The sequence below is a fragment of the Serinus canaria genome, chromosome 2 (genome assembly GCF_022539315.1).
Source record: "Serinus canaria isolate serCan28SL12 chromosome 2, serCan2020, whole genome shotgun sequence".
Classification (NCBI taxonomy): domain Eukaryota; kingdom Metazoa; phylum Chordata; class Aves; order Passeriformes; family Fringillidae; genus Serinus; species Serinus canaria.
In genome coordinates, this window is record NC_066315.1 from 150,569,808 (window position 1) to 150,597,557 (window position 27,750).

The following is a 27,750-nucleotide window of genomic DNA, read 5'->3' on the forward strand; positions in this document are numbered from 1 at the left end:
CGCTCTCAAGGTACCTGAATGCAAATAATAACGTCAGGTTTACCTGGCTCAGCCTAACAAGTCATGAGCTGGAGACTCTTTTCCTTCCTACAACTCTACAATTCCATTTCCTGTTCTTGTGACCGTGTCCATCTGACCTTGGCAGCAGCCTTAAAGTGAGAGTTGGTATTTGGGAGGATTTGCTTGGAAGGTGCGTGTCAGAGAAACCAAAATAAACTTCAGATGCCTAGGAAAATTGGGATGTCATCAGTGAAGTCAACCCACAGGCAGGTGTGCTTTGGTTTGTGGTTTCATTTGAGAGAGGGAGTCAATGCCTTTACAGTCCTGTCAGGCTGTGCTGGGCTTTGTGCCGGGCATTTGGACCTGCCCCTTTCAGTGCACTTACTCCCTCCCACCTTGCCCATGGATTTCCAGGGACCTTGCTCTTGCACACAAGGAAGGAGTTTTTCCACTTACAAAGCATTGCCAAGTGCAGGTCATACAAGGTGATGTGGAGCAGTTAGAGTGTATTTAGGAGGGCAGAATCCATGTCTTAGTGGTCTCTGAGTTACCTACACAAAGAAAAATCTATACTGTGGGTGATGAGGGAGCCATGGCTGGGGTTTACCTCCACCTCTTAGCAATATCTTTGGCACTGTCTCTCAGCTTCATCATCCCAGATAATGCAAGGATGTACAGGTGGTGTAAAGGGTCAGTGAGGTGGACTGCTCTATTCATATAATATTTAAAAAATTTGACCTGGAGCCTTGTGATGCAAAGTGAAGTTGGAGTCAAAGCTCAAATGAAGTAATTCAAAAGTCCTAACCATGCGGCCAACATTGTTCAACAGTCTCAAAGATTAGATCAGTCAGTGTGAGAAGTTCTGAGGTTCCCAGGGAAGGAAGCACTGAGACTTAGTGAATCAAGTGCAGTTTCAGGACCAACAAAGTATTTCAAAGTCTGTAGAATTTTTCAGAGAGGACTGAGAGAGCTGGAACTTCCAGGAGACAAGGCTGGATCTGGGGTTGTGCAATGGCAATAGTGAAAACACATGGAATTCTATGGGCAGAGCAGACAAGCGTTTTTTATTGTGAGGGTGGTCACAGAGTGGAAGTGGTGCAGGAGTCTCTGTGTCCAGGGAGATGAAAAGCTGAACTGTCTGTGGTTCTGGAAATCCTTCTCTGGGTAGCCTGACTTGAGCAGAGGGGATGGAAGCACTTGCAGAAATTCCTGAGTTTGTCTGAGAGTGGATATTTGTGTGGTTTGAGAGTTCTGATGGGAGGAGATTTTGTGAAGGGAATGCTGACATGGAGAGTCTTGGCCAGAGCAATGAGCAGGAGAGCATTGTTGTGTCAAAGCCTTTGGTATGGAAATGATGTGATTTTGTCATGTTCTGGAAGGCCACCCTTCTACCCTGCTTCCTGTGTCAGTCTTGGTTGTTATTGTTGGGGTTCTACTTGTTTAGGAAGGTGTTGTGCCCCTTTGCCATCCACACCATGGGTGAGGGTGTGATAGCTTTGAAATTCAAAAAGATGAGGAAACGTGTGTGGATTTGATGCAAGAAAACTTTATTGATGTAAAAGAATTAATAGGCAAGGGATAGAAATGGAAGGGATCCAGAGTGAGGTGAAAGTAGGGCAACCATCAACCGAGATGCTTTGCTTGCAGGAGCTGTTGCCAGAGCCCAGAGCTGGTGGTGTCAGGGGTGGTGCTGAGGGCCCTTAGCAGATGTAGCCGCCCCTTCTGCCATAGCAGCCCAGGCCTCCCAGGCCGTAGCCAAAGCCACCAAAGCCAAATCCACCAGAGATGGGCTGTCCCTGGGCATTGAGCTCAGTGCCCAGAGCAGCGGAGGAGGTGGATCCGACGGCGGTGTTCTGGGGGAAGGAGGTCATGATGGGTCCTGGCAGGGTGACCAGCACAGGGGAAGGGTTGATGATGACGCGGGAATCCTGGCATTGCAGGGCACAGGGCTCGTTGCAGCTGTTGGCCAGCGGGGTGGGTCCGCAGGGACTGCAGCGGTTGTAGCAGGCCATGGGTGTGGTGTGGAAGGTTCCTGGAAGAGAGAGGGTGAGGCAGACAGAGGTGTGGGGGAGCAAGGAGAGAAGTATGCGGCAGGGTGAGGGAGTGTGGAAGCTGTTGTTGGGCTGTGGGAGGTGTGAGGGCTGCTGAGGCTGGGGCTGAGCATGCTAGAAGAGAATGGCCAGGGGTGCAGGAGCAGAAGGTCATGGATTGAGTCTCACCTGGTTGTTGGCAGGAGCAGGAGGAGAAGGCTTGAGGAGAAGTGTGTGAGGGAGAGAGGCTCTGTGCCGGCTTTTATGCTGGTTCTGGAGGGGTGGGACAGCATTGTCCCATGGCCTTGGGGCATTTTGCAGGTCACAGTTCCTGGTTGTCTAAGAGTGGTGAGTCCTGAGGTGGGGTGTGTTTTTGATCCCTCAACTCTGCTGTGTCACGTCCTACTTTTGAGTCCAGGACCATCTTACCTTGTCAGCAGCTTCCAAACGCAAGTATTGGAGACCAAAGCTGTTGATGATGATGATAGTTTTTGTGACGGGCTGCAGATGTGACCAGCGCTTTGGACAGTGGGTTGTCAACAGTGAAGTCATGCCCTGGGCCTCGTGTGCTGTGGTTTGTGGGTGCCTTGTGGCGTGGGTCCTCATTCCCTCACCAGCCACATCAGGCTCATCTGGGCTTTGCAGCTCTTCTGGAGGTGACAGGTGTCCCCTTCCATGTCATTCTCTCCTGCCCTTTCGTACTGCCAGCATTCCAAGCCTCTGTAGATGCCAGGCCTTTTCTACAGGGTATGGGAAACCAATGCCTGTGATTTGGGGATTCCTTTTCTGCCCTACAATGTTTTGTGTTTTATCCATCTGTAGCACTTGACTCAACTGGGCCCAGGCAGGTCACACTGTGGGTCCCATTGCTGGAGTCTGAGTGAAACCTGAAATGGAAAATTGGTGAAGGGTAGGAAGATGCCATGTCAGGAGCAGTTAAAAGACCTAAAGGTTACATTAAATTTTCAGAAGAATGTGTTGAACTTGTTACTCTCTCAAGGTACATCGTTGAAAATCATTGCATCAGTTCTTTCTAGCCCAGTCTGACAAGTCATGAGCTGGAGACTGTTTCCCTTCCTGCAACTCTACAATTCCAAATCCTGCTCTTGTGGCAGTGTCCATCTGACCTTGGCAGCAGCTTTAGAGTGAGAGTTGGTGTTTGGGAGGATTTGCTGAGAGGATGCATGTCAGAGAAACCAAAATAAACCAGAAATGCCTCGGAACATTGGGATGTCATCAATGAGTTCAACCCATGGGACAGGTGTGCTTTGGTTTGTGGCTGCATTTGGGGGAGGGATCCCATTCCTCTACAGCCCTGTGAGGCTGTGCTGGACCTTGGTGGCTGTGGCAGACTTTAGGACCTGTCCCATTCAGTGCACTTACTCCCTCCCACCTTGCCTGTGGATTTCCAGGGACCTTTTCCCTACAGAAAAGTTTAGGACAATTTTTTCCCCTACAAAGCATTTCCTAGTGCAGGTCATACAAGGTAATGAGGAGCAGTTCGAGTTGATTTGGGAGGGCAAAATCATGTCTCACCTTTGGGTGGGACCCCTGGGTGACCAACTGAATGAAAAAATTATACTGTGGGTGATGAGGGAGCCATGGCTTGGTGTTTACCTCCACGTCTTAGCAATGTCTTTGGCACTGTCTCTTACCTTCATCATCCCAGACTATGCAAGGATGTACAGGTGGTGGAAAGGGTCAGTGAGGTGGACTTCTCTATATATATAATATTGAAACAACATGACCTGGAGTCTTGTGGTCCAATGTCAAGCTGGAGTCAAAGCTCAATGAAGAACTCAAGAGTCGTATCCATGAGTATTTGAGACCAAAGGCTGGTGTTGATGGTGTGTGTCAAAAAGGACTGATGACTTGACCAAAATTTTGAGAGGTGGATGTCCTCAGTGAGGTTACCCTGTAGAACTCATGGTTTTGGAGTTTTGTGTGTGTTTTGAAGAGGGGCCCCAAACTATTGGAGGTTAGTCAGGATGGTCTGGGCTCTGCTTCTCTGCCAGGTTGAACACCTGGACTTTTCCATTCTGTGTCAGCAGTTGGAGTGGTGCCCCTTCAGCGAGCTGGGAGATGTTGATATGTCTGAGGCCCCATTTGGCTCTTCCTCGGGTCAAAAGGACCTTGAAACTATGGCTGTAAAGGAATCTCCCAAAGTTCAACCAATGGAAATGTGAAGTTGTGCGTCTGGACAGGAATGGCATGGGCCCAGGATAATGCTGTTGGCAGAGAGTCTGTAATGTGCCTTTTTTGAGCAGGACCCTGTGGTGCTGATCAAGAACATAGTGACCAACATATTCACCTGTGTCCAAGACAGATTTCAGGAAATTGTTGCCATGAAGTTTTGGTAGGTGGCCCTTCCTCTCTGTGGAGCAGTGGTCAGATCCTGTGTGGGGTGGTGGGGACAGTTCTGGCCTTGATTTGTGAAGAAGCACAAGGGGATTGTGGACAAAGAACTCTTGAGGGCCACCAGATATTTAAAGGGGCTGGTAGATCCTTTCTAGATGAGAGTCTGAGAGATCTGAGACTCTGAGGAGACGAGGCTGGTCAAAGGGGACTGTCACCATTGTGTGGGAGCCCAGCAGTTCTCAGCACTCTACACAGGAAGGAACAGAAGGCACGTACATAACTGAAAATAAGTGAATACACTGGGCAAAGGAAGGAAGAAATTTTCAGTGTGTGTGGATGGTCCCATAGTGTAAGAGGCAATGGAGTCCCTCTTCTTGAAAGTCCAAAACTGAACTGGCCTGAATCGTGGAAATCCTGCTCCCACTAGGACCTGGTTGAGGAAGGGGATAGAAGCATTTTCACTCTGGAGTTCCTCCCCAAGTGATGCTCTTGTTCCTCTGCTCACTGGGAGTTGCTGCTGTTTGCGAGTGCTGCTTTGAAGGGAATTTTTCAAGTGAATGCTGGTGTAGAGTGACTTTGGCACAGCAGTGCCAAAGAGACAGCTGTTGTGTCAACGCCTTTGGTAGATGAGGTGATGGCTTGTGTCATGTTTTGGAAGGTTCTCCCCTCTCCTGAGATTCCCATATCAGCATTGGTTGTTCCTGGTGGGGCATACATACTAGGAAATATTCTTTGCTCACTTTCCATCCAACAAAATGGTTGAGTGCTGGCCTAGCACGGTGTGAGGTTGTGAGACCATTGGAATTCAAAAGGAAATGAAACAACTCAGGTAATGATGCAAGAAAATTTATTGAAGTGAAGAAATGCTGAGAAAGAAGAAGCTAAAGGAATCAGGTGTGACGCGTATGGAGAGTGACCATCATCCAAGGTGCTTTGCTGGCAGGAGCTGTTGCCAGAGGCCAGAGCTGGTGGTGTCAGGGCGGAGGCTGAGGGCCCTTAGCAGATGTAGCCGCCCCTTCTGCCATAGCAGCCCAGGCCTCCCAGGCCGTAGCCAAAGCCACCAAAGCCAAATCCACCAGAGATGGGCTGTCCCTGGGCATTGAGCTCAGTGCCCAGAGCAGCGGAGGAGGTGGATCCGACGGCGGTGTTCTGGGGGAAGGAGGTCATGATGGGTCCTGGCAGGGTGACCAGCACAGGGGAAGGGTTGATGATGACGTGGGAATCCTGGCATTGCAGGGCACAGGGCTCGTTGCAGCTGTTGGCCAGCGGGGTGGGTCCGCAGGGACTGCAGCGGTTGTTGCAGGCCATGGGTGTGGAGTGGAGGGTGCCTGGAAGAGAGAGGGGTGAGGCAGAGTAGAGGTGTGGGGGTGAGAGGGGTGAAGCATCAGCAGGGTGAGGGAGTGTGGAAGCTGTTGTGGGGCTGTGGGGAGGAGTGAGGTCTGCTGAGGCTGGAGATCAGTGTGCTGAAAGAAAGAGTCCAGGGGTACAGGAACAGCAGGGTCAGGGCTTTAGGCTCACCTGGCGGTCGGCAGGAGCAGGATCAGATGGCTTGAGGAGAAGTGTGTGAGGGAGAGAGGCTCTGGGCCGGCTTTTATGCTGGTTCTGGGTGGGCGGGACAGCCTTGTCCCATGACCTTGGGGCATTTTGTAGGTCATAGTTCCTGGTTGTCTCAGAGTGGTGAGTCCTGAGGTGGGGAGGGTTTTTTATCCCACAACTCTGCAATGTCATGGTAAACTTTTGAGTCTCTGCCCATCTGACCTTTTCGGCAGCTTTTAAATTCAAGTATTAGAGACCAAAGGATGTTGATGATGATATTTTTTTTGTGAAGGGCTGCACACTTGACCAGAGCCACGTTGGACAGTGGTGTGTCAACAGTGAAGTCACCCAGTGTCCTGTATGCTGTGCTTTGTTGCAGTTCTGTGGACAGTGTCCTCATTTGCCCACAGACACATCAGACTCATCTGGGCTTTGCAGCCCTTCTGGGGATGATGGGTGTCCCCTTCCATTCCATTCACTCCCTCCCTGTCCCATTGCCAACATTCTATACCTGTCTGTATGCCAGGCCGTTCCTGCTGGATATGGGTGAACAATCCCTGTGACACCTCCCCTGCTGTCCATGTCTTGTGTTTGTTCATCCATTGCACTCGTCTCCACTGGGCCCAGCAAGGTCCGACTGTGGGATCCATTGCTGGGCTCTGAGTGAAACTTGGAAGGAAAACTGGTGAAAGAGAAGAAGAAGATGTGAGATGCAGTTGAAAGAACTGTGGACATTTATTTTTGAAAGGACACGTGTTGACTGTGTTACACTCTAGAGGTACATGAACTGAAGTTGTGACATTGTTTTTGTCTAGCAGACAGTTCTATTTGTGGAAGTGAAGAATGCTTTCCTTCCCACAATCCTGCATTCTAATGATCTTTTCTTGAGGCCATGTCCATGTGACCTTGGTTTCAGCTTTTAAGTGTGTGGATATTTGGGATGGTTTGCTTGGAAGATGTGTGTCTGAGAAACCAGAATATAAAACAAAAGCCTAAGAAAAATATGGGTGTTCTGAGTGATGTTATTATATGTCGCTTTTTTGCTTTAGTTTGTTGGTGTGTCATGAAGAGGGGCCCCATTCCACTGCAGCCATGTCAGGCTGGTTTGGGCTTTGCAGCTGTGCTGTGCATGAGGAGCTGCCCCTTCCACAGTCATCCTTTCTCCTTTAAAGTGTGATATTTGCCAGCAAAGGCTGGTGTTGATGGTGTGTGTCAAAGAGGACTCAAGACTGGACCAAGATTTTGAGAGCTGGGGTGTCATCAGTTAGATCATGCAATGGAACTCATGGTTTTGGATTTTTGTGTGTGTTGTGAGGTCGGGCCCCAAATTATCGCAGCTCTGTCAGGATGGTCTGGGCTCTGCATCTCTGGCAGGTTGAGCCCTGGACTCTTTCGTTCCTTGTCAAGAGTGGGAGAGGTGCCATTTCAGCAAACTGGCAGGTGATGGAGTGTCTGAGGCCCCCCTTGGCTGTTCCAACATTCAGAAGGACCTTGAGACTAAGGGTTTAAAGGAATGTCCCAAAGTTCAACCAAGGGAAATATGAAGTTGTGCATCTGGACAGGAATGGCACTGGGCCTGGGATAATGCTGTGGGCAGAGAGTCTGTAATGTGCCTTTTTTGAGCAGGACCCTGTGGTGCTGATCGAGAACAGAGTGACCAGCAGGTTGCAGTGGGGAATTATTCTGTCGGGCATCACCTGTTTCCAAGACAGATTTCAGAAAATTGTTGATATGAAGTTGTGAGAGGTGGCCCTTCCTCTCTGTAGAGCAGTGGTCAGATCCCATGTGGGGTGGTGGGGACAGTTCTGGCCTTGATTGGTGAAGAAGCGCAAGGGGATTGTGGATAAAGACCTGTTGAGGGCCACCACCTAAAGGGGCTGGTAGATCTTTGCTAGATGAGAGTCTGAGAGATCTGAGACTCTTAGGAGACAAGGCTGGTCAGGGGGCTGTGACCAATGTGTGGGAGCCCAGCTGTTCTCAGCACTGCACAGAGGAAGGATTAGAAGGCATGTGCACAAGTGAAATAAAGTGAATACACTGGGCCAAGGAGGGAAAAAATCGTCAGCGTGTGTGGATGGTCTCAGAGTGTAAGAGGCAATGGAGTCCCTCTTCTTGAAAGTCCAAAACTGAACTGGCCTGAATTGTGGAAATCCTTTTCCTGCTAGGACCTGGTTGAGGAAGGGGGATAGAAACATTTTCACTCTGGAGTTCCTGCCCAAGTGGATGCTCTTGTTCCTCTGCTCACTGGGAGTTGCTGCTGTTTGCGAGTGCTGCTGTGAAGGGAATTTTTCAAGTGAATGCTGGTGTAGAGTGACTTTGGCAGAGCAGTGCCAAAGAGACAGCTGTTGTGTTAAAGCTGTTGGTAGATGAGGTGATGGCTTGTGTCACGTTCTGGAAGGTTCTCCCCTCTCCGGTTATTCCCATATAAGCATTGGTTTAGCCTGGTGGGAGGCATACATACTAAGAAATATTCTTTGCTCCCTTTCCATCCAACATAATGGTTGAGTGCTGGCATTGCACTGGTGTATAATTGTGAGATCATTGGAATTGAAAAAGAACAGAGGCAACTCAGGTTGTGATGCAAGAAAAATTTATTGTACTGAAAGAATGCTGAGAAAGAAGAAGCTGGAAGAAGGTGTGAGATGGGAGTAGAGAGACCATCAGCCAAGGTGCTTTGCTTGCAGGAGCTGTTGCCAGAGCCCAGAGCTTGTAGTGTCAGAAGTAGGTGCTGAGGGCCCTTAGCAGATGTAGCCGCCCCTTCTGCCATAGCAGCCCAGGCCTCCCAGGCCGTAGCCAAAGCCACCAAAGCCAAATCCACCAGAGATGGGCTGTCCCTGGGCATTGAGCTCAGTGCCCAGAGCAGCGGAGGAGGTGGATCCGACGGCGGTGTTCTGGGGGAAGGAGGTCATGATGGGTCCTGGCAGGGTGACCAGCACAGGGGAAGGGTTGATGATGACGTGGGAATCCTGGCATTGCAGGGCACAGGGCTCGTTGCAGCTGTTGGCCAGCGGGGTGGGTCCGCAGGGACTGCAGCGGTTGTAGCAGGCCATGGGTGTGGTGTGGAGGGTTCCTGAAGAGAAGGGATCTTATTAGACAGGGGTGTGGAGGTGTGAGGGACAGTGATGCAGAAGGGTGAGGGATAATGGAAGCTGTTGTGGGCTTTGGGGAGGCATGTGGGCTGCTGAGGCTGGAGCTGAGGGTGCTGGAAGAGAGGGTCCAAGGTTCCAGGAGCAGGAGGGTCAGGGCTTGAAGCTCACCTGGTTGTCAGCAGAGCAGGAGGAGAAGGCTTGAGGAGAAGTGTGTGAGGGAGAGCGTCTCTGGGACGGCTTTTATGTGGTTCTGAATGGGCAGGACGTTGTTGTCCCGTGGCCTTGGGGCATTTTGCAGGCCACAGTTCCTGGTTGTCTCAGAGTGGTGAGTCCTGAGGTGGGGAGTGTTTTCCAACTCTGCTGTGTTATGTCCTAATGTTGAGTCCATGATCATCTGACCTTGTCGGCAGCTTTAAATGCAGCTATTAGGGAACAAAGTCTGTTGATGATGATGTTTTTTGTGAAGGGCTGTGGGCGTGACCAGAGCTTTGGATGGACAGTGGGGTGTCAACAATGAAGTCACCCTGTGGCCCTGGTGTGCTGTGGTTTGTGGGTGTCTTGTGGAGAGGGTCCTCATTCCCTCTCCAGCCGCATCAGGCTCATCTGGGCTTTGCCTGTCTTCTCGGCGTGACAAGTGTCCCCTTCCATCCCATTGTCTCCCACCCTGTCCTACTGCTGGCGTTCTAAACCTGTGCATAGGCCAGGCCTTTCCTGCTGGATATAGGAGAACAATCCCAGTGATGCCTCCCCTGCTGTCCAATGTCTTGTGTTTGTTCATCCATAGTGCTCGTCTCCACTGGGCCCAGCAGGGTCACACTCTGGGATCCCAATGCTGGGCTCTGGAAACCTGAATGTAAATCTGCTGCAGGATGAGAAGATGACATGTGAAGAACAGTTGGAATGCTGAGATTTTGACCGTTTTCCTTTCTGCAACTCTACCATTCCCAATCGTGTTCCTTTGCTTGAGTCCATCTGACCTTGGCAGCAGCTTTAAAGTGAGAGTTGGTATTTCGGAGGATTTGTTTGGAAGGTACGTGTCAGAGAAACCAAAATAAACCACAAATGCCTATGAAAATTAGAATGTCGTCAACAAGTTCAAGCCATGACAGAGGTGTGTTTTGGTTTGTGGCTGCATTTGAGAGAGGGACCCCATTCCCTTAGTGCCCTGTCAGGCTGGTTGGGTCTTGGTGGCTGTGCTGGGCATTTGGAGCGGCTCGTTCCAGTGCACTTACTCCCTCCCACCTCACCTGTGGATTTCCAGGGACCTTTTCCCTACAGACAAGGATAGGAGAATTTTTTCCCCTACAAAGCATTTCTAAGTGCAGCTCATACAAGGTGACTAAGAGCCGTTAGTTTATTTTGGATGGCCAAATCCTGTCTTAGTGACCTGTGAGTTACCTACAGAAAAAAAGAATCTTACTGTGGGTGTTGAGGGTGCAGTGGACCCCCACCTCTTAGCAATGTCTTTTGCATTGTCTTCCTACTTGTCATCCCAGACTATGTAAGGATGTACAGGTGCAGTAAAGGGTCAGTGAGGTGGATTGCTCTATTTATATAATATTGAAACAAGATGACCTGGAGCCTTGTGGTGCAAAGTCAGACTGTAGTCAAAGCTCAAATGAAGCGTCTCGAGAATCGTATCCATGAAGCCAGCACTCTTCAACATCCTTCAAAAATGATGTGAGTTGGCGTGACCAGGTCTGGTGTCCCCAGGGGAGGAGGACCACAGACTTGGTGAAGCAAGGCCAGTTCAGGGCTACCCATATATTTAAAGGTCTGGAGGATTTTTCACAGGGGGCTGAGAGAGCTGGGACTTCCAGAAGAAAAGGCTGGATTGGGGGTTGTTACGATTCAGCAAGGGCACAAGAGAAAACAGATGGAATTCATTGGGCAGAGCAGACAAGTGTTTTTTAGTGTGAAGATGGTCACAGAGTGGAAGAGGTGCAGGAGTCTGTCCAGGGAGATGAATAGCTGAACTGTCTGTGGTTCTGGAAATCCATCTCTTGGTAGCCTTCCTTGAGCAGAGAGGATGGAAGCCCTTGCAGCCCTTCCAGAGTTTCTCTGAGAGCTGATATTATTGTGATTGTTGTTGTTCAGATATGAGTTCTGATGGGAGGAGATGTTGTCAAGGGAATGCTGGCATGAAGAGGCTTGGCCAGAGCAACGAGCAGGAGAGCATTGTTGTGTCAACGCCTTAGGTATGGGAGAAGGTGTGATTTTGTCATGTTCTGGAAGGCCATCATTCAACCCAGCTTCCTGTTCCAGTCTTGGTTATTACTGGTGGGGTTCTACTTATGTAGGAAGGTGTTGTGCCCCTTTGCCACCCGCCCCATGGGTAAAGGTATGAGCTTTGGACAGTGATGTGTCAACAGTGAAGTCATGCCCTGGCCCTGCTGTGCTGTGGCTTGTGGATGTCTTGTAGAGGGGGTCCTCATTCCCCCACAGCCACGTCAGGCTCATCTGGGTTTGCAGCTTCCCTGGGGTTGATGGGTGCCCACTTCAATCACATCTCTCCCTTCCTGTCCCGTTGTCAACATTCTAGACTGTGTATATCCAGAGTTTCCCACTGGATATGGAAAGCAATCCCTGTGGTTTGGGGACTCTTGTCAGGCTCTGTGCAGTTTTGGGTTTCATTTGTTCAGAGCAGTCATATCAGCTGGCCCCAGCCTAGTCATAGTGTGGGGTCCCATTGCTGAGCTCTGAGTGACACCTAGAAAGGAGAACTGGTGAGCAATAAGAAGAGAATGTCCATGGAGCTCTTGAAGGACCTGAATACATGCAATTTTCAGAACAGAAGTGTTGACATTTTACTCTCTCAAGGTACCTGAATGCAAATAAAATGTCCGGTTTACCTGGCCCAGCATGACAAGTCATGAGCTGGAGACTCTTTTCCTTCCTACAACTCTACAATTCCATTTCCTGTTCTTGTGACCGTGTCCATCTGACCTTGGCAGCAGCCTTAAAGTGAGAGTTGGTATTTGGGAGGATTTGCTTGGAAGGTGCGTGTCAGAGAAACCAAAATAAACTTCAGATGCCTAGGAAAATTGGGATGTCATCAGTGAAGTCAACCCACAGGCAGGTGTGCTTTGGTTTGTGGTTTCATTTGAGAGAGGGAGTCAATGCCTTTACAGTCCTGTCAGGCTGTGCTGGGCTTTGTGCCGGGCATTTGGACCTGCCCCTTTCAGTGCACTTACTCCCTCCCACCTTGCCCATGGATTTCCAGGGACCTTGCTCTTGCACACAAGGAAGGAGTTTTTCCACTTACAAAGCATTGCTAAATGCAGGTCATACAAGGTGATGTGGAGCAGTTAGAGTGTATTTAGGAGGGCAGAATCCATGTCTTAGTGGTCTCTGAGTTACCTACACAAAGAAAAATCTATACTGTGGGTGATGAGGGAGCCATGGCTGGGGTTTACCTCCACCTCTTAGCAATATCTTTGGCACTGTTTCTCAGCTTCATCATCCCAGATAATGCAAGGATGTACAGGTGGTGTAAAGGGTCAGTGAGGTGGACTGCTCTATTCATATAATATTTAAACAATTTGACCTGGAGCCTTGTGATGCAAAGTGAAGTTGGAGTCAAAGCTCAAATGAAGTAATTCAAAAGTCCTAACCATGCGACCAACATTGTTCAACAGTCTCAAAGATTAGATCAGTCAGTGTGAGAAGTTCTGAGGTTCCCAGGGAAGGAAGCACTGAGACTTAGTGAATCAAGTGCAGTTCAGGACCAACAAAGTATTTCAAAGTCTGTAGAATTTTTCAGAGAGGACTGAGAGAGCTGGAACTTCCAGGAGACAAGGCTGGATCTGGGGTTGTGCAATGGCAATAGTGAAAACACATGGAATTCTATGGGCAGAGCAGACAAGCGTTTTTTATTGTGAGGGTGGTCACAGAGTGGAAGTGGTGCAGGAGTCTCTGTGTCCAGGGAGATGAAAAGCTGAACTGTCTGTGGTTCTGGAAATCCTTCTCTGGGTAGCCTAACTTGAGCAGAGGGGTTGGAAGCACTTGCAGCAATTCCTGAGTTTGTCTGAGAGTGGATATTTGTGTGGTTTGAGAGTTCTGATGGGAGGAGAGTTTGTGAAGGGAATGCTGACATGGAGAGTCTTGGCCAGAGCAATGAGCAGGAGAGCATTGTTGTGTCAAAGCCTTTGGTATGGAAATGATGTGATTTTGTCATCTTCTGGAAGGTCACCCTTCTACCCTGCTTCCTGTGTCAGTCTTGGTTGTTATTGTTGGGGTTCTACTTGTTTAGGAAGGTGTTGTGCCCCTTTGCCATCCACACCATGGGTGAGGGTGTGATAGCTTTGAAATTCAAAAAGATGAGGAAACGTGTGTGGATTTGATGCAAGAAAACTTTATTGATGTAAAAGAATTAAAAGGCAAGGGATAGAAATGGAAGGGATCCAGAGTGAGGTGAAAGTAGGGCAACCATCAACCGAGATGCTTTGCTTGCAGGAGCTGTTGCCAGAGGCCAGAGCTGGTGGTGTCAGGGGTGGTGCCGAGAGCCCTTAGCAGATGTAGCCGCCCCTCCTGCCATAGCAGCCCAGGCGTCCCAGGCCGTACCCAAAGCCACCAAAGCCAAATCCACCCGAGATGGGCTGTCCCTGGGCATTGAGCTCAGTGCCCAGAGCAGCGGAGGAGGTGGATCTGACGGCGGTGTTCTGAGGGGAAGGAGGTCATGATGGGTCCTGGCAGGGTGACCAGCACAGGGGAAGGGTCGATGATGACGCGGGAATCCTGGCATTGCAGGGCACAGGGCTCGTTGCAGCTGTTGGCCAGCGGGGTGGGTCCGCAGGGATGGCAGAGGCTGTTGCAGGCCATGGGTGTGGAGTGGAGGGTGCCTGGAAGAGAGGGTGGTGAGGTTAGAGAGGGTTGTGGGGGTTTGAGAGGCAGTGATGCAGGAGGGTGAGGGATAATGGAAGCTGTTGTTGGGCCTTGGGGAGGTGTGAGGGCTGCTGAGGCTGGAGCTGAGTGTGCTGGAAAAGAAGGCCCAGGGGTTAAGGAGCGGAATGGTCATGGACTTGACTCTCACCTGGTTGTCAGCAGGAGCAGGAGGAGACGGCTTGAGGAGAAGTGTGTGAGGGAGAGAGGCTCTGTGGTGGCTTTTATGCTGGTTCTGGGTCGGTGGGGCAGCCTTGTCTTGTGGACAAAGAACTCTTGAGGGCCACCACTTAAAGGGGCTGGTAGATCTTTGCTAGATGAGAGTCTGAGAGATCTGAGACTCTTAGGAGACAAGGCTGGTCAAAGGGGACTGTCACCTGTGTGTGGGAGCCCTGCAGTTCTCAGCACTGTACACAGGAAGGACCAGAAGGCACGTACATAATTGAAAATAAAGTGAATACACTGGGCAAAGGAAGGAAGAAATTTTCAGTGTGTGTGGATGGTCCCATAGTGTAAGAGGAAATGGAGTCCCTCTTCTTGAAAGTCCAAAACTGAACTGGCCTGAATCGTGGAAATCCTGCTCCCACTAGGACCTGGTTGAGGAAGGGGGATAAAAACATTTTCACTCTGGAGTTCCTGCCCAAGTGGATGTTATTGTTCCTCTGCTCACTGGGAGTTGCTGCTGTTCGCGAGTGTTGCTGTGAAGGGAATTTTTCAAGTGAATGCTGGTGTAGAGTGACTTTGGCAGAGCAGTGCCAAAGAGACAGCTGTTGTATCAACGCCTTTGGTAGATGAGGTGATGGCTTGTGTCATGTTCTGGAAGGTTCTCCCCTCTTCTTTGATTCCAATATCAGCACTGGTTTTCCCTGGTGGGGGCATACATACTAAGAAATATTCTTTGCTCCCTTTCCATCCAACATAATGGTTGAGTGCTGGCATAGCACGGTGTGAGGTTGTGAGACCATTGGAATTCAAAAGGAAAATGAAACAACTCAGGTTATGATGCAAGAAAAATTTATTGAAGTGAAGAAATGCTGAGAAAGAAGAAGCTGAAGGAATCAGGTGTGAAGCGTATGGAGAGTGACCATCAGCCAAGGTGCTTTGCTTGCAGGAGCTGTTGCCAGAGGCCAGAACTGGTGGTGTCAGGGGTGGTGCCAAGGGCCCTTAGCAGATGTAGCCGCCCCTTCTGCCATAGCAGCCCAGGCCTCCCAGGCCGTAGCCAAAGCCACCAAAGCCAAATCCACCAGAGATGGGCTGTCCCTGGGCATTGAGCTCAGTGCCCAGAGCAGCAGAGGAGGTGGATCCGACGGCGGTGTTCTGGGGGTAGGAGGTCATGATGGGTCCTGGCAGGGTGACCAGCACAGGGGAAGGGTTGATGATGACGCGGGAATCCTGGCATTGCAGGGCACAGGGCTCGTTGCAGCTGTTGGCCAGCGGGGTGGGTCCGCAGGGACTGCAGCGGTTGTAGCAGGCCATGGGTGTGGTGTGGAGGGTGCCTGGAAGAGAAGGGATCTTGTTAGACAGGGGTGTGGGGGTGTGAGGGGCAGTGATGCAGGAGGTTGAGGGATAATGGAAGCTTTTGTGCAGCTTTGGTGAGGTGTGAGGGCTGCTGAGGCTGGGGCTGAGGGTGCAGGAAGAGAGGGGCCAGGGTTGCAGGGGCAGGAGAGTTGGGGCTTGAGACTCACCTGGTTGTCGGCAGGAGCAGGATGAGAAGGCTTGAGGAGAAGTGTGTGAGGGGGAGAGGCTCTGGGCCGGCTTTTATGCTGGTTCTGGAGGGGCGGGACAGTGTTGTCCCATGGCCTTGGGGCAATTTGCAGGTCATAGTTCCTGGTTGTCTCAGAGTGGTGAGTCCTGAGGTGGGGGATGTTTTCCAACTCTGTTGTGTCATGTCATAATTTTGAGTCCATGATCATCTGACCTTGTCGGCAGCTTTAGACGCAGGTATTAGGGAACAAAGTCTGTTGATGATGATGTTTTTTGTGAAGGGCTGTGGACGTGATGAGAGCTTTGGACAGTGGGGTGTCATCAGTGAAGTCACCCCATGGCCCTGGTGTGCTGTGATTTGTGGGTGTATTCTGGAGAGGGTCCTCATTCCCCCACAGGCCACGTCAGACTCATCTGGGATTTGCAGCTCTTCTGGAGATGATGTAAGTTCCTTTTGATCACCTTTTCTCCCTCCCTGTCCCATTGCCAACATTCTAAATCTCTCTATATGCCAGGCGTTTCCTGCTGGTTTTTGGAGAGCAATCCCTGTGACACCTCCCTTGCTGTCCAATGTCTTGTGTTGGTACACCCATAGCGCTCGTCTCCACTGGGCCCAGCAAGATCACACTCTGGGGTTCCATTGCTGGGCCCTGTGTGAAACCCAGAAAAGAAAACTGGTGCAGGATAAGTAGACTTGAGGAGCAGTTGAAGGAACTGTGGACATTTATTTTTCAAAGGGCAGGGGTTGACCTTATTACACCCTAGAGGTCCTTGAACGGAATTTGTAACATCATGTTTTTCTGGCATGGACATCTTAGTGTTGATGTGGGGAGTGTTTTCCTTCCTACAATCCTTCATTCTAATGATCTTCTCTTGAGGCCATGTCCATGTGACCTTGGCGTCAGCTTTTAAGTGTGTGGATATTTGGGATGGCTTGCTTGCAAAATGTGTGTCTGAGAAACCAGAATATGCAACAAAAGCCTAAGAAAAATATAGGTGTCATGAGTGAGGTCATTTCATGGCACTTTTGTGCTTTAGTTTGTGGGTGTGTTATGAAGAGGGGCCCCATTTGACTGCAGCCATGTCAGGCTGATTTGGGCTTTGCAGCTGTGCTTTGGATGAGGAGTTACCTTTTTGGTCATTCCTCCTTTAAAGTGTGATTATTTGAGACCAAAGCGTGGTGTTGGTGGTGTGTCTCAAAGAGGACTCAAGACTTGAGCTAGGTTTTCAGAGCTGGGTATCATCAGTTAGATCATACAATGGAACTCATGGGTTTGGGGTTTTGTGTGTGTTTTGAAGAGGGGCCCCCAACTTTGCAGCTCTGTCAGGATGGTCTGGGCTCTGCACCTCTGCCAGGTTGAGCACCTGGTCTCTTGGGTTCTGTGTCAACAGTGGGAGAGGTGCCCCTTCAGTGAGCTGACAGGTGATGGAGTGTCTGAGGCCCCACTTGGCTGTTCCCACACTCAGAAGGACCTCAAGGCTAAGGTTTTAAAGGAATCTCCCAAAGTTCAACCAATGGAAATATGAAGCTGTGCATCTGGACAGGAATGGCACTGGGCCCTGGATAATGCTGCTGTGGGCTGAGAGTTTGTAATGTGTCTTTTTTGAGCAGGACCCTGTGGTGCTGATCGAGAACAGAGTGACAGCAGGTTGCAGTGGGGAATTACTTCAGAGGGGCGTCACCAGTGTCCAAGACAGATTTCTGAAAATTGTATATATGAAGTTTTGGTAGGTGGCCCTTCCTCTCTTTAGAGCACTGGTCAGATCCTGTGTGGGGTGGTGGGGACAGTTCTGGCCTTGATTTGTGAAGAAGCACAAGGGGATTGTGGACAAAGAACTCTTGAGGGCCCGCAGATACTTAAAGGGGCTGGTAGATCCTTTCTAGATGAGAGTCTGAGAGATCTGAGACTCTGAGGAGACAAGGCTGGTCAGGGGGCTGTCACCAGTGTGTGGGAGCCCAACAGTTTGCAGTAACACCAGAAGGAATAGAGAGCACGTGCACAAGTGAAAATATAGTGAATACACTAGGCAAAGGAAGGAAGAAATTTTCAGTGTGGGTGAATGGTCCCATAGTGTAAGAGGCAATGGAGTCCCTCTTCTTGAAAGTCCAAAACTGAACTGGCCTTAATCGTGGAAATCCTGCTCCCACTAGGACCTGCTTGAGGAAGGGGGATAGAAACATTTTCACTCTGGAGTTCCTGCCCAAGTGGATGCTCTTGTTCCTCTGCTCACTGGGAGTTGCTGATGTTCACGAGTGTTGCTGTGAAGGGAATTTTTCAAGTGAATGCTGGTGTAGAGTGACTTTGTGTGGCAGAGCAGTGCCAAAGAGACAACTGTTGTATCAACGCCTTTGGTAGATGAGGTGATGGCTTGTGTCATGTTCTGGAAGGTTCTCCCCTCTTCTGTGATTCCCATATCAGCATTGGTTGTTCCTGGTGGGGGCATACATACTAAGAAATATTCTTTGCTCCCTTTCCATCCAACATAATGGTTGAGTGCTGGCATTGCACCAGGTGAGGTTGTGAGACCATTGGAATTGGAAAAGAACAGGAGGCAACTCAGGTTGTGATGCAAGAAAAATTTATTGAAGTGAAGGAATGCTTAGAAAGAAGATGCTGAAGGAAGGTGAGAGATAGGAGTAGAGAGGCCATCAGCCAAGGTGCTTTGCTTGCAGGAGCTGTTTCCAGAGGCCAGAGCTGGTGGTGTCAGGTGTGGTGGTGAGAGCCCTTAGCAGATGTAGCCGCCCCTTCTGCCATAGCAGCCCAGGCCTCCCAGGCCGTACCCAAAGCCACCAAAGCCAAATCCACCAGAGATGGGCTGTCCCTGGGCATTGAGCTCAGTGCCCAGAGCAGCGGAGGAGGTGGATCCGACGGCGGTGTTCTGGGGGAAGGAGGTCATGATGGGTCCTGGCATGGTGACCAGCACAGGGGAAGGGTTGATGATGACGTGGGAATCCTGGCATTGCAGGGCACAGGGCTCGTTGCAGCTGTTGGCCAGCGGGGTGGGTCCGCAGGGACTGCAGCGGTTGTAGCAGGCCATGGGTGTGGTGTGGAGGGTGCCTGGAAGAGAAGGGATCTTGTTAGACAGGGGTGTGGGGGTGCGAGGGGCAGTGATGCAGGAGGGTGAGGGATAATGGAAGCTGTTGTGCGGCTTTGGGGAGGCATGAGGGCTGCTGAGGCTGGGGCTGAGGGTGCAGGAAGAGAGGGGCCAGGGTTGCAGGGGCAGGAGAGTTGGGGCTTGAGACTCACCTGGTTGTCGGCAGGAGCAGGAAGAGAAGGCTTGAGGAGAAGTGTGTGAGGGGGAGAGGCTCTGGGCCGGCTTTTATGCTGGTTCTGAAGGGGCAGGACTGTGTTGTCCCATGTCCTTGGGGCAATTTGCAGGTCACAGTTCCTGGTTGTCTCAGAGTGGTGAGTCCTGAGGTGGGGGATGTTTTCCAACTCTGCTGTGTCATGTCATAATTTTGAGTCCATGATCATCTGACCTTGTCGGCAGCTTTAGACGCAGGTATTAGGGAACAAAGTCTTTTGATGATGATGTTTTTTGTGAAGGGCTTTGGACGTGATGAGAGCTTTGGACAGTGGGGTGTCATCAGTGAAGTCACCCCATGGCCCTGGTGTGCTGTGGTTTGTGGGTGTATTCTGGAGAGGGTCCTCATTCCCCCATAGGCATATCAGACTCATCTGGGATTTGCAGCTCTTCTGGAGATGATGTAAGTTCCTTTTGATCACCTTTTCTCCCTCCCTGTCCCATTGCCAACATTCTAAATCTGTCTATACGCCAGGCTTTTCTTACTGGTTTTTGGAGAGCAATCCCTGTGACACCTCCCTTGCTGTCCAATGTCTTGTGTTGGTACACCCATAGCGCTCGTCTCCACTGGGCCCAGCAAGATCACACTCCGGGGTTCCATTGCTGGGCTCTGTGTGAAACCCAGAAAAGAAAACTGGTGCAGGATAAGTAGGCTTGAGGAACACTTGAAGGAACTGTGGACATTTATTTTTCAAAGGGCAGGGGTTGACCTTATTACACCCTAGAGGTCCTTGAACGGAATTTGCAACATCATGTTTTTCTGGCATGGACTTCTTAGTGTTGATGTGGGGAGTGTTTTCCTTCCTACAATCCTTCATTCTAATGATCTTCTCTTGGGGCTGTGTCCATGTGACCTTGGCGTCAGCTTTTAAGTGTGTGGATATTTGGGATGGTTTTCTTGGAAGATGTGTGTCTGAGAAACCAGAATATACAACAAAAGCCTAAGAAAAATATGGGTGTCCTGAGTGAGGTCATTTCATGGCCCTTTTGTGCTTTAGTTTGTGAGAGTTTTATGAAGAGGGGCGCCATTCCACTGCAGCCATGTCAGGCTGGTTTGGGCTTTGCAGCTGTGCTGTGCATGAGGAGCTGCCCCTTGCATTGTGGTCCTTCCTCCTTTCAAGTGTGAGTACTTGAAACCAAAGTCTGGTGTTGATGGTGTGTGTCAAAGAGGAGTCAAGACTCGACCAAGGTTTTGAGAGCTGGGGTGTCATCAGTTAGATCACGTGCGAAGGAACTCATGGTTTTGGTTTTGGGTGTGTGTTGTGAGGTGAGGCCCACAACTATTGCAGGTCACTCAGGATGGTTTGGGCTCTGCACCTCTGCCAGGTTGAGTCCACCTGGACTCTTGCATTCCTTATTATCAGTGGGAGAGGTGCCCCTTCAGCAAGCTGGCAGATGTTGGTGTGTCTGAGGCCCCACTTGGTTGTTCCACCGGTCAGAAGGACCTTGAGACTAAGGGCTAAAAGTAATCTACCAAAGTTCAACCAATGGAAATGTGAAGTTGTGCATCTGGACAGGAATGGCATGGGCCCTGGATAATGCTGCTGTGGGCTCAGAGTCTGTAAAGTGGCTTTTGGAAGCAGGAGCTTGTGGTGGTGATGGAGAACAGAGAGATCAGCAGGTGACAGTGGGGAATTACTTCAGTGGGGTGGTGCCTGTGTCCAAGACAGATTTCAGAAAATTGTTGCCATGAAGTTGTGGGAGGTGGCTCATCCTGTCTTTAGAGCACTGGTGGGGTCCTGTGTGGTTGGTGCCGATATTTCTGTCCTCCACAGGTGAAGAAGCACAAGTGGGTAGTGGACAAAGACCTGTTGAGGGCCGCAAGGTACTTAAGGGCTTGGTGAATCCTTGCTAGAAGAGAGACTGAGAGAGCTGGCACTCTGAGGAGACAAGGCTGGGCAGGGCTGTGTCACCAGTGTGTGGCAGCTCTGCTGTTCTCAGCAGTGCACACATGATGGGAAAGAAGGCATTTGCACAAGTGAAAATAGATGGAATTCCATGGGCCAAGGAAGTAAGGATTTTTCAGTGTGTGTGGATGGTCCCAGAGTGTAAGAGACAATGGAGTCCCTCTTTTGGAGGTCCAAAACTGAACTGGCCATAATCCTGGAAATCCAGCTTCTTCTGAGCTGCTTGAGCAGAGGGGATGGTATCCCTTGCTCTCTGGAGTTCCTGCCCAAGTGCATGATGTTCTTTCTCTGTTCACTGGGTGGACTCAAAAGTGCTGATGGGAAGAGAATTTTTCAAGTATGGGCAGGCATAAAGTGACTTTGTCAGAGCCATGCCCAGGAGAGAATTGTGTCAAAGTTTTTGGTAAATGAGGTGATGGCTTGTGTCATACTCTGGAAGGTTCCCATCTCCCCTGATTCCTTGTCAGTGTTGGTTGTTCCTGGTGGGGACATATTTGCTAAGAAATATTCTTTACTCCATTTCCATCAAACATAATGGTTGAGTGCTGGCACTGAACAGGGTGACGGTGTGAGATCCTTGGGATTCAAAAAGAACAGGAGGTAACTCAGGTTGTGATGCAAGAAATCTTTATTGAAGTGCAGGAATGCTGAGAAAGAAGAAGCTGAAGGAAAGGTGTGAGGTAAGAGAAGCCAAGGTCTTTGCTTGCAGGAGCTGTTTCCAGAGGCCAGAGCTGGTGGTGTCAGGGGTGGTGCCGAGAGCCCTTAGCAGATGTAGCCGCCCCTTCTGCCATAGCAGCCCAGGCCTCCCAGGCCGTAGCCAAAGCCACCAAAGCCAAATCCACCAGAGATGGGCTGTCCCTGGGCATTGAGCTCAGTGCCCAGAGCAGCGGAGGAGGTGGATCCGACGGCGGTGTTCTGGGGGAAGGAGGTCATGATGGGTCCTGGCAGGGTGACCAGCACTGGGGAAGGGTTGATGATGACGCGGGAATCCTGGCATTGCAAGGCACAGGGCTCGTTGCAGCTGTTGGCCAGCGGGGTGGGTCCGCAGGGACTGCAGCGGTTGTAGCAGGCCATGGGTGTGGTGTGGAGGGTGCCTGGAAGAGAGAGGGTGAGACAGGGTAGAGGTGTGGGGAGCAAGGAGAGAAGTATCAGCAGGGTGAGGGAGTGTGGAAGCTGTTGTTGGGCTGTGGGGAGGCGTGAGGGCTGCTGAGGCTGGGGCTGAGCATGCTAGAAGAGAATGGCCAGGGGTGTAGGAGCAAGAGGTTCAGGGGATTGAGTCTCACCTGGTTGTCAGCAGGAGCAGGAGGAGAAGGCTTGTGGAGAAGTGTGTGAGGGAGAGAGGCTCTGGGCTGGCTTTTATGCGTGTTCTGAATGGGTGGGACAGCATTGTCCCATGGCCTTGGGGCATTTTGCAGGTCACAGTTCCTGGTTGTCTAAGAGTGGTGAGTCCTGAGGTGGGGTGTGTTTTCGATCCCTCAACTCTGCTGTGTCACGTCCTACTTTTGAGTCCAGGACCATCTTACCTTGTCAGCAGCTTCCAAACGCAAGTATTGGAGACCAAAGCTGTTGATGAGATGTGTTTTTTGGAGGACTGTAGACGTGACCAGAGCTTTGGACAGTGGGGTGTCAACAGTAAAGTCACTCCCTGGTGCTGGTGTGCTGTGGTTTGTGGGTGCCTTGTGGCGTGGGTCCTCATTCCCTCACCAGCCACATCAGGCTCATCTGGGCTTTGCAGCTCTTCTGGAGGTGACAGGTGTCCCCTTCCATGTCATTCTCTCCTGCCCTTTCGTACTGCCAGCATTCCAAGCCTCTGTAGATGCCAGGCCTTTTCTACAGGTTATGGGAAACCAATGCCTGTGATTTGGGGATTCCTTTTCTGCCCTACAATGTTTTGTGTTTTATCCATCTGTAGCGCTCGACTCAATTGGGCCCAGCTGGGTCACACTGTAGGAGCCTTAGTGAAACCTAGTGAAATGGAAAATTGGTGAAGGGTAGGAAGATGCCATGTCAGGAGGAGTTAAAAGACCTGGTTACATTAAATTTTCGGAAGAATGTGTTGAACTTGTTACTCTCTCAAGGTACATCATTGAAAATCATTGCATCAGTTCTTTCTAGCCCAGTCTGACAATTTGTGAGCTGGAGACTGTTTCCCTTCCTGCAACTCTACATTTCCATGTCCTGCTCTTGTGGCAGCGTCCATCTGACCTTGGCAGCCGCTTTAAAGTGAGAGTTGGTGTTTGGGAGGATTTGCTGAAAGGATGCATGTCGGAGAAACCAAAATAAACCGCAAAAGCCTAGGAACACTGGGATGTCATCAATGAGTTCAACCCATGGGACAGGTGTGCTTTGGTTTGAGGCTGCATTTGGGGGAGGAATCCCATTCCTCTACAGCCCTGTGAGGCTGTGCTGGACCTTGGTGGCTGTGGCAGACTTTAGGACCTGTCCCTTTCAGTGCACTTACTCCCTCCCACCTTGCCCCTGGATTTCCAGAGAGCTTATTCCTGCAGACACAGAGGGGACAATTTTTTCCCCTACAAAGCATTTCCTAGTGCAGGTCATACAAGGTAATGAGGAGCAGTTCGAGTTGATTTGGAGGGTAAAATCATGTCTTAGCTCTGGGACCTCTAGGTGACCAATTGAATGAATAAAATTATACTGTGGGTGATGAGGGAGCCATGGCTTGGTGTTTACCTCCACGTCTTAGCAATGTCTTTGGCACTGTCTCTTACCTTCATCATCCCAGACTATGCAAGGATGTACAGGTGGTGTAAAGCGTCAGTGAGGTGGACTTCTCTATGTATATAATATTGAAACAACATGACCTGAAGCCTTGTGGTCCAATGTAAGCTGGAGTCAAAGCTCAATGAAGGAACTCAAGAGTCGTATCCATGAGTCGGAAATTTTTCAACATCCTCAAAAATGATGTGAGTTGGTGTGAGCAATTCTGGGCTCCCCAGGGGAGGAAGGCCACAGACTTAGTGAATCAAGGCCATTGTTCAGTTAAGGGCTACCAAGATATTTAAAGGTCTGTAGGATTTTCAGAGAGGACTGAGAGAGCTGGGACTTGCAGGAGACAAGGCTGGATTGGGGGTTGTTACAAGTCAGCAATGGCCCAAGTGAAAAGAGATGGAATTCCATGGGGAGAGCAGACAAGCCTTTATTAGTGTGAGAATGATGACAGAGTGGAAGAGGTGCAGCAATCTCTGAGTCTGGGGAGATGAAAACGTGAAGTGTCCATGGTTCTGGAATTCCTTCTCTGGGTAGCCTTCCTTGAGCAGAGGATGAAAGCCTTGGACAGCACTTTTGAAGACCTGAGTTTGTCTGAGAGCTGAGTATTTGTGTAGTGTGAGAGTTCTGATGGGAGGACATATTATTAGTGTTTATCTGGCCTGGAGAGGATTTGTCAGAGCAATGAGCAGGAGAGCATTGTTGTGTCAAAGCCTTTGGTATGGCAGGAGATGTGATTTTGTCATGTTCTGGAAGGTCACCATTCAACCAAGCTTCAAGTGGCAGTCTTGGTTGTTACTTTTGGGGTTAGCTGTTTAGGAAGGTGTTGTGTCCCTTTACCATCCACCCCATGGGAGAGGGTGGGAGATGCTTGGAATTGAAAAAGGAAGAGACAGGTGAGGCTTTGATGCAGGAAATCTTTATTGATATAAAAGAATTAAAAGGCAAGGGAGAGAACTTGAAGGGATGCAAGGTGGGGTGCAAGTAGGGCAAATATGAACCAAGGTCTTTGCTTGCAGAAGCTGTTGCCAGAGGCCAGAGCTGGTGGTGTCAGGGGTGGTGCCGAGGGCCCTTAGCAGATGTAGCCGCCCCTTCTGCCATAGCAGCCCAGGCCTCCCAGGCCGTAGCCAAAGCCACCAAAGCCAAATCCACCAGAGATGGGCTGTCCCTGGGCATTGAGCTCAGTGCCCAGAGCAGCAGAGGAGGTGGATCCGACGGCGGTGTTCTGAGGGAAGGAGGTCATGATGGGTCCTGGCAGGGTGATCAGCACAGGGGAAGGGTTGATGATGACGTGGGAATCCTGGCATTGCAGGGCACAGGGCTCGTTGCAGCTGTTGGCCAGCGGGGTGGGTCCGCAGGGACTGCAGCGGTTGTAGCAGGCCATGGGTGTGGTGTGGAGGGTGCCTGGAAGAGAAGGGATCTTGTTAGACAGGGGTATGGTGGTGCAAGGGGCAGTGATGCAGAAGGGTGAGGAATAATGGAAGCTGTTGTGGGGCTTTGAGGGGGAGGCCTGTGGGCTGCTGAGGCTGGGGCTGAGGGTGCAGGAAGAGAGGGGCCAGGGTTGCAGGGGCAGGAGTGTTGGGGCTTGAGACTCACCTTGTTGTCTGTACGTGCAGGAGGAGAAGGCTTGAGGAGAAGTGTGTGAGGGAGAGAGGCTCTGGGCCGGCTTTTATGCTGGTTCTGGGTGGGTGGGGCAGCCTTGTCCTATGGCCTTGGGGCAATTTGCAGGTCATAGTTCCTGGTTGTCTCAGAGTGGTGAGTCCTGAGGTGGGGAGTGTTTTCTATCCCACAACTCTGCTGTGTCATGTTCTCCTTCTGAGTCCATGTTCATCTGACCTTGTCGGCAGCTTTTAAATGCAAGTATTAGAGACCAAAGGATGTTGATTATGATATGTTTTGTGAGAGGCTGCACACATGACCAGAGCTCTGGTCAGTGGGCAGAGCTTCTTGGACAGTGGAGTGTCAACAGTGAAGTCACGCAGTGTCGTGTATGCTGTTCTTTGTTGCAGTGCTGTGGACAGTGTCCTCATTTGCCCACAGCCACATCAGACTCATCTGTGCTTTGCAGCCCTTCTGGGCATGATGGGTGTCCCCTTCCATTCCATTCACTCCCTCCCTGTCCCATTGCCAAAGTTCTATACCTGTCTGTATGCCGGGCCGTTCCTACTGGATATGGGTGAACAATCCCTGTGACACCTCCCCTGTTGTCCAGTGTCTTCTGTGAGTTCATCCATAGCGCTCGTCTCCACTTGGCCCAGCAAGGTCCCACTGTGGGATCCCATTTCTGGGCTCTGAGTGAAACGTGGAAAGGAAAACTGGTGAAAGAGAAGAAGAAGATGTGAGATGCAGTTGAAGGAACTGTGGACATTTATTTTTGAAAGGACACGTGTTGACTGTATTTCACTCTAGAGGTACATGAACGGAAGTTGTGGCATTGTTTTTGTCTAGCAGACAGTTCTATTTGTGGATTTGAGGAATGCTTTCCTTCCCACAATTCTTCACTCTAATGATTCTAATGATCTTCTCTTGAGACTGTGTCCATGTAACCTTGGTTTCAGCTTTTAAGTGTGTGGATATTTGAGATGGTTTGCTTGGAAGATGTGTTTCTGAGAAACCAGAATATACAACAAAAGCCTAAGAAAAATATGGGTGTCATGAGTGAGGTCATTTCATGGCACTTTTGTGCTTTAGTTTGTGGGTGTGTTATGAAGAGGGGCCCCATTTGACTGCAGCCATGTCAGGCTGATTTGGGCTTTGCAGCTGTACTGTGCATGAGGAACTGCCCCTTGCATAGTGGTCGTTCCTCCTTTAAAGTGTGAGTATTTGAAACCAAAGGCTGGTGTTGATGGTGTGTGTCAACGGGGACTGAAGATGTGGTCAAGGTTTTGAGAGCTGCGGTGTCATCAGTTAGATCATGCAATGGAACTCATGGTTTTGGGTTTTTGTGTGTGTTTTGAAGAGTGGCTCCAAAGTATTGCAGGTCAGTCAGGATGGTTTGGGCTCTGCATCTGAGCCAGGTTGAGCACCTGGACTCTTCCATTCTGTGTCAACAGTTGGAGAGTTGCCCCTTCAGCGAGCTGGGAGATGTTGGTGTGTCTGAGACCCCACTTGGTTGTTCCACCAGTCAGAAGGACCTTGAGACTAAGGGCTTAAAGGAATCTCCCAAAGTTCAACCAATGGAAATGTGAAGTTGTGCATCTGGACAGGAATGGCACTGGGCCCTGGATAATGCTGCTGTGGGCTCAAAGTCTGTAAAGTGGCTTTTGGAAGCAGGAGCTTGTGGTGGTGATGGATACCAGAGAGATCAGCAGGGCTCAGTGGGGGATTCCTTCAGTGGGGTGGTACCTGTGTCCAAGACAGATTTCAGAAAATTGTTGCCATGAAGTTGTGAGAGGTGGCCCTTCCTCTCTTTAGGGTACTGGTGGGATCCCGTGTGGGTGGTGCCGATATTTCTGTCCTTCACAGGTGAAAAAGCACAAGTGGGTAGTGGATGAAGGCCTGTTGAGGGCCACAAGATACTCAAGGGCCTGGTGGATCCTTGTTCAAACAGAGACTGAGACAGCTTGGACCCGGAGGAGACAAGGCTTGGTAAACGGGGTCAGGAGTGTGTGGGAGCCCAGCTGTTCTCAGCACTGCAGACATGAAGGGAAAGAAGGCACATGGTGTCCTGGTTTGAAAGGAAGTGGTTTTTTTTTGGAGACAGTGGTTAGCCCAGTGGGGGCTCAGGTGTGAATATTGGCACCTGTTTGGGCCAATGAGGAGATGGTTCCGCCTCTGAGAACACAGGGTATAAAAAGCAGAAATGGTAGGACGTGACTCTCTTGGCTTTTCGGTGAGCAAAGGGATCAGGTCAGTTTTCTCTCCCCCTCCGGCTGTAGGCCGGGTGGGGGAGGGGAAAAGGCCACAAGGCGGCGTGAGGTAGGCCGGAGGCCTTGGATCTTGGAGAGAGAGAGACCGGGGGGGGGGAAGTGAAAGGATGGAGGGGTGGAAGTAGTGAAAGCACCGAGCAATCCCCCCCCCCCCACACCCCGCTTTCTAGAGATGAGAGAGAGAAAGGAGGGAAAATAGATAAGATGCGGCTTACAGCTCCTGGGAAGTCGGCCAAAAGTGAGAAGAGAGTCCGGCACCTATAAAAGATGATTTTAACCCTTTTTTTTTCCCTCATGATGGAAACCTTCCAAACGTTGATCCTCCCGGAGGAAAGAGATAAGA

At 50.4% G+C, this 27,750-nt stretch overlaps 6 protein-coding genes and 1 pseudogene across 6 annotated transcripts in view; all 7 read right to left on the minus strand.

The window, feature by feature from the left end:
- Positions 1 to 1,700: 1,700 nt before the first annotated feature.
- On the minus strand, positions 1,701 to 2,344 carry LOC127059198 (feather beta keratin-like). The gene is made up of 2 exons (XM_050970610.1): positions 2,224 to 2,344; positions 1,701 to 2,035 (listed from the first exon to the last, which is right to left on the minus strand). Exons 1-2 carry the CDS (start codon positions 2,342 to 2,344, stop codon positions 1,701 to 1,703), a joined length of 456 nt encoding a protein of 151 aa, XP_050826567.1.
- A 3,040-nt stretch (positions 2,345 to 5,384) lies between these two features.
- LOC103823478 (feather beta keratin-like) lies at positions 5,385 to 14,067 on the minus strand. The gene is made up of 2 exons (XM_050970629.1): positions 14,046 to 14,067; positions 5,385 to 5,716 (listed from the first exon to the last, which is right to left on the minus strand). The coding sequence occupies exon 2, from the start codon at positions 5,694 to 5,696 to the stop codon at positions 5,385 to 5,387; it is 312 nt and encodes a 103-aa protein (XP_050826586.1). The 5' UTR covers positions 5,697 to 5,716; positions 14,046 to 14,067.
- Positions 8,663 to 22,122, minus strand: LOC127059204 (feather beta keratin-like). The gene is made up of 2 exons (XM_050970624.1): positions 22,095 to 22,122; positions 8,663 to 8,994 (listed from the first exon to the last, which is right to left on the minus strand). The coding sequence occupies exon 2, from the start codon at positions 8,972 to 8,974 to the stop codon at positions 8,663 to 8,665; it is 312 nt and encodes a 103-aa protein (XP_050826581.1). The 5' UTR covers positions 8,975 to 8,994; positions 22,095 to 22,122.
- The window catches only part of LOC103814960 (feather beta keratin-like), a 59,514-nt gene continuing 46,822 nt past the window's right edge, over positions 15,059 to 27,750 (minus strand). Inside the window, exon 2 of the mRNA XM_050970627.1 lies at positions 15,059 to 15,390. Coding sequence (XP_050826584.1) covers positions 15,059 to 15,370 — 312 coding nt within the window. The 5' untranslated portion in view covers positions 15,371 to 15,390. The remainder of the gene's footprint in view (positions 15,391 to 27,750) is intronic.
- Positions 18,326 to 19,049, minus strand: LOC127059264 (feather beta keratin-like; annotated as a pseudogene).
- LOC103822475 (feather beta keratin-like) overlaps positions 21,574 to 27,750 on the minus strand; it is an 81,290-nt gene continuing 75,113 nt past the window's right edge. The window contains exon 2 of the mRNA XM_009097819.4: positions 21,574 to 21,905. Coding sequence (XP_009096067.1) covers positions 21,574 to 21,885 — 312 coding nt within the window. The 5' untranslated portion in view covers positions 21,886 to 21,905. The remainder of the gene's footprint in view (positions 21,906 to 27,750) is intronic.
- Positions 24,590 to 27,750, minus strand: part of LOC127059203 (feather beta keratin-like) — a 5,438-nt gene continuing 2,277 nt past the window's right edge. The window contains exon 2 of the mRNA XM_050970623.1: positions 24,590 to 24,942. Within this exon, the coding sequence (XP_050826580.1) occupies positions 24,611 to 24,922 (312 nt within the window). The 5' untranslated portion in view covers positions 24,923 to 24,942 and the 3' untranslated portion in view covers positions 24,590 to 24,610. The remainder of the gene's footprint in view (positions 24,943 to 27,750) is intronic.

Coding starts and splice junctions, on each gene's coding strand:
- LOC127059198 (XM_050970610.1), bottom strand. CDS start 2,344: ATGCCCCAAGGCCATGGGACAATGCTGTCCCACCCCTCCAGAACCAGC. Junction 2,036..2,223: donor CCTCCTGCTCCTGCCAACAA/CCAGGTGAGACT, acceptor CCCTCTCTCTTC/CAGGAACCTTCCACACCACA.
- LOC103823478 (XM_050970629.1), bottom strand. CDS start 5,696: ATGGCCTGCAACAACCGCTGCAGTCCCTGCGGACCCACCCCGCTGGCC.
- LOC127059204 (XM_050970624.1), bottom strand. CDS start 8,974: ATGGCCTGCTACAACCGCTGCAGTCCCTGCGGACCCACCCCGCTGGCC.